At 43.0% G+C, this 12,316-nt stretch overlaps 1 protein-coding gene across 1 annotated transcript; it reads left to right on the top strand.

Moving 5' to 3' along the window:
- The first annotated feature begins 5,285 nt into the window (after window positions 1-5,285).
- On the top strand, window positions 5,286-11,164 carry FGF19 (fibroblast growth factor 19). The gene is made up of 3 exons (XM_061453096.1): window positions 5,286-5,845; window positions 5,926-6,029; window positions 9,202-11,164. Exons 1-3 carry the CDS (start codon window positions 5,623-5,625, stop codon window positions 9,532-9,534), a joined length of 660 nt encoding a protein of 219 aa, XP_061309080.1. The 5' UTR covers window positions 5,286-5,622; the 3' UTR covers window positions 9,535-11,164.
- Window positions 11,165-12,316: the final 1,152 nt, after the last annotated feature.

Below are 12,316 nucleotides of genomic sequence, written 5' to 3'. Positions count from 1 at the left end.
GCTAAACCCCTTTCATTACCCTCCTTCTGACTTCCAAAAAAATCACCACTTGTAAGCCCCTAGCTCAGTGTTCTTGCTAACCAAGAACACAGTTTTACACCTCCAATGACGTGAAGTTAGACCTTTATGGAACAAATTCATCCCAGATAGAACTCAGAGAAATTGCTCCAGGGTCAGGTTTGGTTTAATGTGCTTGTATTGGTCTCATTGCTGAAGTTCTTGCGCATCCCAGCTTCCTAAGTGCCCTTTAGGACTGATTTTGGGGAATTGTCACTGTATCAGACTGAATCACCTGATTAATTCCGGCTTTCCAGTGTTTTTGATGTATTTGAACAGGACCACATCTCTGAGTATGCACTCTTGTGCATCTGAAGCAAAACTCTGATAGCATATCTATTTCCTTCTTCTTGTGGTATATCATCTTCTTCTACTGCCTATTCTCTGTCTCTTAAAGCCAAAATATTTCTAGTGGAGTTGGAACTTGTCATAAGGGCAACATTATTTAATTACTGACAAGAAAAGAGTAGTGGTAAATGCTCCATGGATACCACTTTTGACCAAGAAGCTGGTGATCTAGAATTACTCTTGCCTGAAAAAGCTTTCCTCATGGTTTTCACGAGCACATTGCAGAGGCAAAGTCCAGGGCATTACTCCCTAGGTCAAACTCAAAATGAAAATGAAAGCTACTGGCAAAGAAACTTGCAATTATTAATTTCTGCTGCAGGATGCAGTTTTGCTCAGAAAGTAATGGAAAAAAACCAGCTTCTGTTGGTTTAGTATAAACAAGGTGTTGCAGAGCTATTGTACCAAATACCTTCCCAGAAAATCAATAAGCTTCTTCTGTATCAGGATGACAAAGGATTTCCTAGCACACAGAAAAGATGATGTGGATCAAGTATGTCTGAAGAATGAAATAACTTCCAGTGAGGAAAATAAGCATTTAGGCCTTTTGAAACTGACAGGACTTTTGTGAGCTTTAGAGTAGACTTAATCAGAAGGTATCATTTGGCCATGAAAGCTACAAGTCAATTCCAGGCTAAGTATTGCTCTTGGGAATGCATTAACTGATAGCAATAGTTAAGTAAGCATTAGATAACAGAATGGTGAGAGATATTTGAAATTAGTTGTCTGTTCATTGGAAAGAACCAGTAATTACACATGCAACTACAAATCACAGTAGCAACGCTCTCTCCAGCACGTTGACCTTCTTTAGCAGAGCAGTTTGAGAAGAGGATCAAGCTCTCTGGAAGTTGGTCATTTGAAAAATCTTCAAGTATCCAATGTATTTGGATCCTACAGATTCACTGAGGACTATTACACTTGTGATAGCTGTGGAGAGCCTCTGTGAATGCTTGTCCTGTTGTATGACATCCTGTCAGTGGGTGCACACAGCAGGAGCTGTGGAATCTCAATTCTGCACTCATTCACAGCCCAGGGAGAAATATTGTCACCTTTATGCCTCTTGGATTGCAGAAGCAGCTGGAAAACAGACCAGTCCTTGACATATAGTGGAGTAACCTCTCCTTCTTAGGCAGGCTTTTTTAACTAGTGCTGGGCTGATAAGGCTCTTTATAGAACAACCTTGTACTCAAATAACTGCATATCACAGTGTACTATGTCTTCACTTCTGCCTTCCCTCATTTGCCTGACATACTCTTCCTTACCAGAAGCAAAAGAAAGGATTGGACAGTTCTGCTGGCCCTCTGCCACATGGAAAATAAAGGCTTGCTTTCTTCTGTCACTTCTGGGATGACATGCAGGAAGTACAGCAGAAATCAGAAACTAAAGGACTCCATCTCCAGCTCTGCTTGGGACCTTACTTCCCTCAGGGTATTTACAGCCTCTGTAATTCTGTCACTTCTGACTTCAGAGAAGAGGAGGAAACACAAATCTCTCCTTAAAAGCCCTATTGGATCACATTCATGTTATACGTTCTTTAAAGTTTCTTTACTATTTTACTCTTTCTGCAGTGCCTTATATAGTAGAAAGTTTTCACCATGATATTCTGAAGTTATTCTACTATTGAGCAGATGTTGCTTCATCCTGAGCCCATCCAGTTCATCACATTTTGACCCTCATTCAGCCTTGAGTGACTTACCTACGTAATTTTGTCTTTGATCTCCACCACAAGGTAACATATGACAATCTTCTACTCATGGGCGGCTTCATGCCTTATTTCTGATCCTTTTTTGCAGCAACTTCCTTAGTTTCATTTCTGCTAGTTCCCGGGTTGTTATTGCCCGGTGAGGCACAAGCCCTCTGTTATCTTTTTGGCATGTTCCAGGATCTCTAGATGTTTGACTTTTAAATATAGGTAGTTATGTTTATCCAAAACACATCCATTAACAGAAAGTTGATGTTCCTGTTCTGCAGAAATTATGCTGGGACATTGAAAAGTGCAGTGAAAATAAATGATTCATTACAACAGGTGAAAATGCTTTTGCAGTTGTGTATTGTTTAGTCAGGAGGTATTTTTGTTCTATAAACCTTCTCCCCCCTTTCCCATCCTCACAAAAGCAAGAAGTCCTACACTACCAGGTTTCTTTTGTTGCAGGCTCTGTTCATAGAGGGAGCAGGTCCAGCTCTGGAAATGATGGTGTGATTTACCCTATATACATTTGTTCTGCAAATACATTTGTAGGAACGTGCCAAGACATGTGTCTTTCTATTGAACTTTGATAAAAAGATTAAATAAATGAGAAAGTTCACTGACACAGAAAGGAACTAAAATGAAAATCATATGTCACAACTCTTACATCTTGAAAACAGTGAGATTCATTAGCTCATTTATCTCTAGATAAAGAAAAGGTACTTAATCTGAATTAATCATCTAGGCTTTTTTCCCAGAGCCAGTTAAAGAAATATATACTTCCAGAGATTATTTAACCCATATCTCTTAAACAGCTCTTCTGAGATAGGATTGGTACTATCCAGTCCAGATAAGTACTTGGAGGCACTTACCTCTGTCACTAACTGCAAAGGAAATTGGACAAGTGATTTATGTTGAAAGCTCCCTATAACAAGAGAGGCCATTCCAAAAAATTTAGTAAAGTAAGTGCTTAATTTTCATTTTGGTTTGATTTGATATGAACCTTTAAACATCAGTCCATGTAATATCAGCAATAGCAACAATGAATGCAACTTTTAATATCTCTCCATCATCAGGAAATTCTCACTTATAGCCAGCTTTCTCATTGATTTTAAATATCACTTTGTGAAAATGATTTGCCTTTTCTGCCTCTATTTTACCTTCACAAAGGAATAATAATGCTGCCCAAATGAATAAACAAGTTGCTAGCATCAGTTCCTTACTGATGGAAAGGTATTTGTCTTCTTGTGGAAGAAAATTATACAATCATAGAAAAAATGAATATGCATGATGGTGAATATTATTCACAGTATAGTATAGCAGAAAGATCAATCATAAAATAGCATCTATTCACTGAGATGCACCACAAAATGAGCCAAAAAGACCTTTCAGATTCATTTCAGAGCATAACCTCTGCGTGTGGTGGGTGCTCAATATCTTGAAGAATGCATATGTAGTCAGGATGAGTTACATGCACAACTGCTGTGGGGCCCACGGTTGCAGGGCAGTGAACTGCCTTTGTAGCAGCCATGTAATAAGACTGCAGAATTCTGTGCAGGAGAAAAAAAAATAGGGTCTTGGATGCCTTCGTATTATTTACTGGGTTTATAACATTGTGAGCTTCTGCAATGTTTGAAGGGCCAGAGTTTCCCAACCAGAGCCTGGTTTGCAGGTTGCAGCATGAGACACCCAAAAGTGAAGTGCTCCTGATCTTTATTAATTACAATCATGCAGAGAAGGCTCCTTTTTGGGTGTCTCAAGCTGACCATCAAAACCCCAGAGAGGAAATAAAAATCAGTATTTGCTTTTGAAACGGTTGGTGACATACAATGCCTCTCACCAGGATGCATCTTGTGATGCAAGACCCTGATGATTCAAACTCTGCTTGATTGATGTCATTAACTTCAGCACCATAAGCTCCACATGGTAAATGTAAGCACTTATACAAGTGCAGGCCATCAGTCTCCAGGACTCTTTATTTTGGGGTGACCTTGTCACAGTCTCACTGAGCTAAGATTGCTCAGAAAGAAAAGTTATTTCTGTGAGTGTTTACAGGAAGGAGATGTATCTGTACCCATAAAAGGATGGAAGTAAAAGGTAGCAAATTATAAGAACAGTCTGTGGAAACTGACTGAAACTGCTGATTCAGAAATGTTGCTGGGGGCAATGGGGTATTTAACATGTACTGTGGAGGAGGGATTTCTTTTTTCTTTATGAAATTATTATTTATCGAGATCTGAGAAAATCTCTTTAATACTCAGTTTGGATGGTAGCAGAAAAGTCAGCAGCAATCCCCCTGAGATGCAAAAAGCATGGAACAAGCCAAAATGTGCGTATCTGCTTTTTTCCATCGTTGAGCGACACTCTGGAGAGGAACCTGTATGGAAAAAGTCCACTCACAGACCAGTAAAAAATATCAGATAGATCAGTTGATGCTGCCTGCCAAGCAATGCAGCTTTCCTACACACTTCCCCCCCCTCTCTAATCTTTCTGTACAGGAGCAGGAATCATAGAATCATGGAATCACAGAATCAACCAGGTTGGAAAAGACCTTTAAGCTCACCGAGTCCAACCATTCCCCTGCACTGCCAAGGCCACCACTAACCCATGGCACTAAGGGCCTCGTGTACACGGTTTGTGAACACTTCCAGGGGCAGTGACTCCACCACCTTTCCAAGAGGAGGTGCAGAGCCCCGGGCAGCAGCTCCTCCGGGTCCAGGCCAGCCCAGCAGCCTAGGTACCAGGCTCCATCTAGTGACACAGCCGGGGATGACCGGTCGTCAAGGAAGCCCGGGAAGCAGAGCCTGGCCGCCCAGGGGCGCCGTGCAGGGGCCGCACCATATCAGGCCGTGCTGGGTGCCCCACCGGCTGCCGGTAACGAGGACCGGTGGTGCCGCGCATCCACAGCCCCTGCCCTGGGAGGTGACCCGAGGTTTAAAACGCGTTTCCTGAAGGCGAATTTCTAAAAAGAGAAACAAAGGAGGGCAAGGAGCTAAGGCGAGAAGGGCGAGAGCAGCCTCCCCCCCCTCCCTGGTTCGGATTTACACAAGGGTCTAGATTTACACACGGGTTTGGATTTACATACGAACATCCCCGTACCGCTTCCCTGGGGCTGCGGGACAGAGAGTGTCCCCGGTCCCATTCCATCCCGTCCCGTCCTACCCCATCCCGTCCCCTCGTGGCAGCCGAGACCGCACAGAGAGGCGCTGCCGGAGGCTCGAAGTGGGTGGAAATCTTGGAGGTGCGGATGAGGAAGGATAGACTTCAGGGTGTCCCCTGCGAAATGATGTCATCCGATCAATGTTTTCAGGGGGAGTGACCTACCTATCCGACCAATTCCCTCTGTGAAATGAGTTCTGTATCGGAGCTGGATGCAGCCGAATCGATCGGGCTGATAACGGAGAGCTATAAAAGGCCGGGGGGCTGTCTTCACCTACGCTTCATCCCCGAGGCGCAGCCAGGGCAAGGTAGCGACGCTTCCTGCCGCTCCGCTCCCTGCCGCTTCGCGCTTCTTCGCTCTCCCCGGCAGCGGCATGGGGCCGCGCCCCGCAGCCCTGGCGCTGCTGGGTCTCGCCGCCGCCGCCGCCGCGGTGCCGCTACCGCTGCCCGACGCCGGCCCGCATGTTAACTACGGCTGGGGGGAACCGATCCGGCTGCGGCACCTCTACACCGCCAGCAAGCACGGGCTCTTCAGCTGCTTCCTGAGGATCGGAGGCGACGGCCGGGTAGATGCCGCCGGTAGCCAGAGTCCGCAGAGTGAGTACCGGCAGCGGTGGCACCGGAGCGGGACGGGACGGGGCCGCGGAGCTGATGCCTCTCTTCCCTCTGCCCCGCAGGTCTGCTGGAGATCCGCGCAGTGGCCGTGCGTACCGTGGCCATCAAGGGCGTGCGAAGCTCCCGTTACCTCTGCATGGACGAGGCGGGGCGGCTGCACGGGCAGGTGAGCTGCTATTCCCACCCCGAACCAGATCCCCGGTTCCCGACGGCTCTGTCCCGGGTTCGCCTTCCCCGAGGGAGATTTCTATTCAGGTCGCCGCGCTTGAAAAGGCAGGCGTGACCAAAGGGCTGCCGTAGTTTTCTTATTGTGCAGTTAGTAAAACGGGTTAACAAAGCTTACAGGTCGTCCCCCCCGCTTCCCTTTTTTCTATACGATAGGTGGTTCTTGTCACTGATAGCGCCGTGAGGATTGTTAGAAGGCAGCAAGGAAATATCAGCTAGAAAGCAAAGTCTGTACTGCATGCTTCCTGCCAAAATAGGCTGAAAATACAGACCATGGCAAAACTGCATTTATATCCCCCAAAAAGTGGCTGCGTTCCTGTTGCAAGAGTAGTCTAAGTCACACCACAGAATCTGAATAACTTCTCATAGTTCAGGTCAGTCATTCTGCAAAACGAAAACCAAAAGGAAAAACCCCAGATTACTCATGTGGAAATGAGATGCAGCCAACTGGCTGGCAGGCTCACACATCCCAGAGGATGGAGTTGCCATCTCTTAGGTAATACCAAGCAGAAACGGGATTTCGAGGGAAAGGACTCTCCTCCGTTGTGATAGCAACACACCTGAGGGACTCTGAGAGGTTGAAGAGCTGAGCGATCCACTGATGTTAGGTCACTCTTTTCCCCTGGGTATGTCAACACATTAGCTAGCCCTCACCAGCGATATAAACTTTTTTGTTTTCTGTTTTTTAAGCCACAAGGAGAAGTTGCCAGCTCTAGGATGTGAAGGCTAAGATTCAGGTTCAGTCTGTGTTTAAATGCTTTATGGAAGCCTGATTTTCACAGAGCGATGGCTTCTTATTGTGCATGGTAAAGATACAGTTTGATTCTGCTTTGACTTCTCTGGCCCATTCTCAAAACTCCCAGCATCTTTAATAAGTGGTACTGATATAGTGATGGTTTTGAATGCATATGTAACATAGAACTAAGCCTTTCTTCCTGAATTTTCTTGCTTTTCTGGGCTAGAATCAATCAATACAGTGATAAGGTGCAGAGGTTCCGATGATATGTCAGGTCAATTATTAGCTTAATGTTTTAATGCATATCCAAAGCAAAATGATCAATGAAAACAAAGCTGAGCCTGGAACCTGCTCCCATTGGAGCTGCCAGCTGGACTTCAAGAGTCCCAGAATTTAAAACCAGCATTTGTTCAACACTGTTTTGAAGACATACATGCCTTGACTGAGACTGTGTTTGTTGGTGTAGAGTATTAATCACAGGGGTTTTGGTTTTTGGTGTTTTTTTTTTTTCCTCAAAATACAATGGCATGTAACCATGCCATCACATTTATATGATGCTGTGGACATGTGCTGTCACCTCTCTGCTGCCAGGGCAAATATGGCATTTGGGGACCAAACTGGTCAACCTTATTCACTCCTGCAACATGCCACTTTTATAACACTTGAAAAATTATGACTAGAGCTGTTTTTTTAATGTGTGATGTGCTGCAACTAGTAGTTTAGAGGGAAATCTGGAGATACTGACAGGCTGTAAACCCCTCCCGTGGAAAAAAAAAACAACAAAACACCAAAACCATAATGTGGAAATAGTTAAAGTGCATTTGGTAGTTGTTTTAAAAAGTAATGCTAGAGTCAATTCCAGTGATATGAAAAGTGAATTATACAGTTGAGGCATGGGGAGCACAATCAATAACTGCTATTTGGAAAGTGCACTTGCTCAAGAAGCTTCTTTATTTCATCATCCTTGCTAGGGAGACTGAGCTCTTATAAAGACAGCTAATTATTCAACCAGCAATTAATAGATTTGTATCATATACACACGTTTTTCTGAGATACAGTGTGTGTAGAAGGATAAGTATTCATCATTTTATTTTGAGAAAATGCCTTTTTAAAATTATTTGATGCATTTGAAGACTATTTTTAAAAGATTACCAAATGCATGCACTTAGTTGCACTACATATTATTGAGGGTGTTTGACTAGGACTGAAGAGCAACAAGTATGTTCTCTATGCAGACAGGCAGAGCATTCATGTGAGGACACTTTTATCACTTCAGACTGAGACACAATCAGCAATTGACTTTTATTGACTGACCACAAGTTCAGTCACCCGTGGTGGCTGAGCCTGGAATAGCACCAGAGTTGTAAGAAACGCAATGCTTGTGTAAGGATCTGGAAAGCTCTGACACAAAATCCTAAGGTACTATCTGTACAGAATGTCACAAGTGTAATTCTACAAATTCATACCTAAGAAAATGTCTTCTTCTATATAAAATCTTAACAACTTGTATTTATTTGATAGTTCTAAGGTGTAATGAGACTGTAACACTGCATTAACTGGTCTTTTGTAATTTCAATAAATGCTGAATAGAAAGAAAGGCAATTATGTTTTTAGTTACACACTAAATCTGAATCTTACCCTTCAAATTTGTACTGATTGGACATGTTTGCTTGTGTAAGTGCTGTCTTTGACAGCACTGCCTTTCTACAGACCTGATCCTGAAGCCCTTACACAGGCCTTAACAGAGCCTGGAGGTTTATACCTGAGGATTGTTGGGTTAGGTCTCATGACTGCAGTTAAGTACTGTCAGCCACTAAGGACACTTTATCTAAATGAATGCTGTCATCTGAGACTTTTTCCCTGTGCTCAGGGCAGGATAAGTGTCATAGCTGTGAAGAAGTCCACACCCAGGATTCAAAGATTATTTAGTGTGATGGACATGTATTAACTTCAGGAGCGTGGGATTAGGTCTTTTAATGGCCTCGTAACTCAGAATGAATGTTGTATGCAAGGTAGAGAGCTTGAGTAGAGTAGAGTGGAATGATTTCAGTTGGAAGGGACCTACAACTGTCATCTAGTCCAACTGCCTGACCACCTCAGGGCACTTCCTCTTGGTGGCTGTGGCCCACCACTGTCACCAGCACAATAGGTCCCACCTGCATCCCTGCAGCAGGCAGGCAGAGAGGCAGCTCACCAGCATGGATCTGGCAGTGGGGTCTGCAAGGTGCCCCAAATTGGAGCACCCATGACAGGCCAGAAGGACACCCTCACTGAAAGCAGAGGGAGAAGGGCTGTTTGCATCAAAGGTTTATGCTGTGGTTGAATGCAATGAGTCTGGTGGGTGCATTTGTAACTCTCATTACTCCTTGCTGTTCAGCTCAGGTATTCCACAGAGGATTGTTCCTTTGAAGAGGAGATTCGTCCAGACGGCTACAATGTATATAGATCAAAAAAATATGGAATAACGGTGTCTTTGAGTAGTGCCAAGCAAAGACAGCAGTTCAAAGGGAAAGATTTTCTTCCACTGTCTCACTTTTTACCTATGATCAACACTGTGCCTGTGGAATCAACAGACTTTGGTGAATATGGTGATTACAGTCAGGCCTTTGAACCAGAAGTGTATTCTTCACCTCTGGAAACAGACAGCATGGACCCCTTTGGTATCACCTCCAAACTGTTACCAGTGAAGAGCCCCAGCTTTCAGAAATGACTCTGATCACACACACACGTGTTTTTAAAGAAATAACACAGAATACTGCTGGGTTTTTAGCTTTTCCTGTAGTGATATGTCCAACTTTTTTGTGTATTTCAGTATGGAGACAGCCTTTTTCTTGCAGTATGTGGTACCTGCAAGAGATGAGTGCCCAGAGGCTATTCCATAGTCTAAAGAATTGCCTAGCCATAGTTTCATCTGGAAAAGAAGGATAAAATAAAAGCTCAGCAGCTTTGTCGAAGTCCCTCCATTACTGGGGTGATGACAAAATAGCTAGAGTTTTTCTCCATCAACTTCATTACTACATATGTTCACCTGTTATTTCTGTAGCTCATAGGAGAAAATCTTTTCATCTTTGGAGGCCTTAAAGACAAACATATGGAACAAAACAGGATTAAAGAAAACCTAGCAAATGCAGTTGCCTGAACTAGACTTAAAGCTGTTTCTTGAGAAGCTGCTGACAACTTTCTATTGAAAGCATACCACTGAAAAAAAAATTTTGCTTGTATATTGTGCTTTTTCTTCCCTTAGGAAATAAGGGAGGAAAGGGAAATAGATTCTTCTTTCCCTTATTGCTAAAGGGTATGTTGGAAAACTGGATCTTTGATTTCCTTTATAGGCTAATTTATGTTCATTGTGGCATCAGCATCATCCAGCAAAGAGTTCTCATTAACATTAGTGAGGATTCATTGTGTGTCTGGAATAGTGTGCACAGAACTAGCATTTATGTTCATCAGATAGGGAATGAGCCATTCAAATTAGAATGTTTAATTAAGGTCCTGTTGTATATAAGCATGTATGTTATTAGCAAATGGAGAGAAAGACTGAAAATGGATGATGTATAGGTCAAATCAATTGCAAAGTAGGTTTTTGTGTTTAACCTTTATCCATTAGTAGTTCTTTCAAGTCCCTTCCAGGCTTGATTCTGCATCCTTGGGAATCAGTGGTGAGACAAGTTTAGTGACTTCAGTGCCACAGAACTGCATCAGCCAGGCCGCTCTTCTTGTAAGAAGGAATTAGGGGTACCTAACGTGGACTTCTAATGTCTTCAGTTCTGTTCTTCTGTTGAAACAACTTGACAAAGGAATAACCAAAGAAAAAAAGAAACAAAAAGCAATGTGAAACAGGGGTTCAGGGATTCTACTTGTTTCCAAAGGATCATTTATAATAGAGATTTCTATAAAAAAAAAACAACCAAGCTCGACTGGAAATACTGGTGTTCATCTGACCTAGCACTTCATTGCCAATGCAATATTTATAATTAATTTATTGAATACATACATCTGTTTATTTTGTTACTATTATTTATGCTCAAAATTCTATTTATATACTGCTGAAGGTGGGTTTTTTAGTTGTAACAAATTTTGTGGAGTTTTGTAATGCAATTTTAGCAAACAATAGCCTTTTGAATTTCTGTGCATCATCAGTAGTGTCATGTGAACATTTGCAATAAAAAGAAAATCATCTTCAACACAGAAACCTAGCTGAGTCTCTTGTCACTCCTTTAGTCTAGAGTCTTGAAGAAGCTTTAGAAAACTGTGACATCTGGCTCCATTCCATGTGGAGTCCCTGTGAAGGTGGCATAGTTGAGCCACAACAGGCAAGAACAGGAGAGACAAAGGGGTTTTCCCAAAGCTAGTCAGTGAATGCCAAGGCTGGAATTCAAGCCTGTCTGCTGCCAGTTACTGATGAGCTCCATGTGATATAGCAAGTCTAAGAAAAGTATCTCTGTTACAGGAGGGTTTTGGAAACAGCTTGTTAATTTTTGACCTTGCAATATGTGAAGGTCACTCCATTTAGTTCTAATCTATTATTCTCCTGATATAACAAATGAGTTCAGCTTTAAGTGTGTGTGTCCTTCTATTCTTCCTAATTCAATCATAGAATAGATTCATAGAACCATCTAGGTTGGAAAAGACCCTTAAGATCATTAGTCCAACTGTTAACCTAACACTGGCAAGTCCACCACAAAAAAAAAAACATGTCCCTAAGCACCACATCTACATGTCTTTTAAATACCTCCTGGGATTCTGACTCCACCACTGCCCTAGGTAGCCTGTTCCAATGCTTGACCACCCTTTTGGTGAAGGATTTTTTCCTAATATCCAGTCTAAACCTCCCCTGGCACAGCTTGAGGCTATTTCCTCTCATCCTATCACTTGTCACTTCAGAGACATCACCAACACCAACCTCACTACAACCTCCTTTCAGGTACTTGTAGATTGAGGCAGGTGCACGCTGCCTGTAGACATCCTCAACTGTGGATTTGCATCTATTCTATAAAATATCCCTTTCATATTCCATTTATGTCATTAAACCCTGCCATGTCATTCACACAGCCTTCAAGGTGTCTGACACAGAAAATAGCACTAAGCCCCAGCTGCCCACAGGAGGTTATTCCTTGGGGAGATGCAAAAAATCCCTACCAGGCGTGTTTTCTCTGATTTCTCTTCAGCTGTGCTAAGTTTACCTGCAAAATTAAAAAAATCCTGTACGTGGAAGGCTGCTTCCTTTTACAAATGGGAACCACACTCAGCCAGGGAGAAAACTGGGGTTATTTTTTTTGCCTGAAAAAGATGTTGCTTTTTGTTTGGAAATTCTGTGAGTCATAGAATTGCAGATATCTTGGCTGGAAAACACCTCTTGTGGTGTTTCCCAGTCTTCTTTCAGCTGAGCCACTGCCACACATTTGGAGGGTTCCTGCTCCTCGTGTACTGGGAGATGTAGTCCTGATTTTCAAGTTAGAATCATAGAATCATAGAACAGTTGGGGGTGGAAA

This window comes from Pezoporus flaviventris, unplaced genomic scaffold, assembly GCF_033815535.1.
Source record: "Pezoporus flaviventris isolate CSIRO_AGI_PZ_B2104156 unplaced genomic scaffold, CSIRO_AGI_Pfla_v1 ptg000014l, whole genome shotgun sequence".
Classification (NCBI taxonomy): domain Eukaryota; kingdom Metazoa; phylum Chordata; class Aves; order Psittaciformes; family Psittacidae; genus Pezoporus; species Pezoporus flaviventris.
This window is presented reverse-complemented; position numbering and strand designations above follow the sequence as displayed.

Bases quoted from the DNA above. Each gene is read 5' to 3' on its own strand.
- FGF19 (XM_061453096.1), top strand. From the start codon at position 5,623: ATGGGGCCGCGCCCCGCAGCCCTGGCGCTGCTGGGTCTCGCCGCCGCC. The intron at 5,846-5,925 runs GTGAGTACCGGC...TCTGCCCCGCAG, and splicing joins CGGTAGCCAGAGTCCGCAGA to GTCTGCTGGAGATCCGCGCA. The intron at 6,030-9,201 runs GTGAGCTGCTAT...CTTGCTGTTCAG, and splicing joins CGGGGCGGCTGCACGGGCAG to CTCAGGTATTCCACAGAGGA.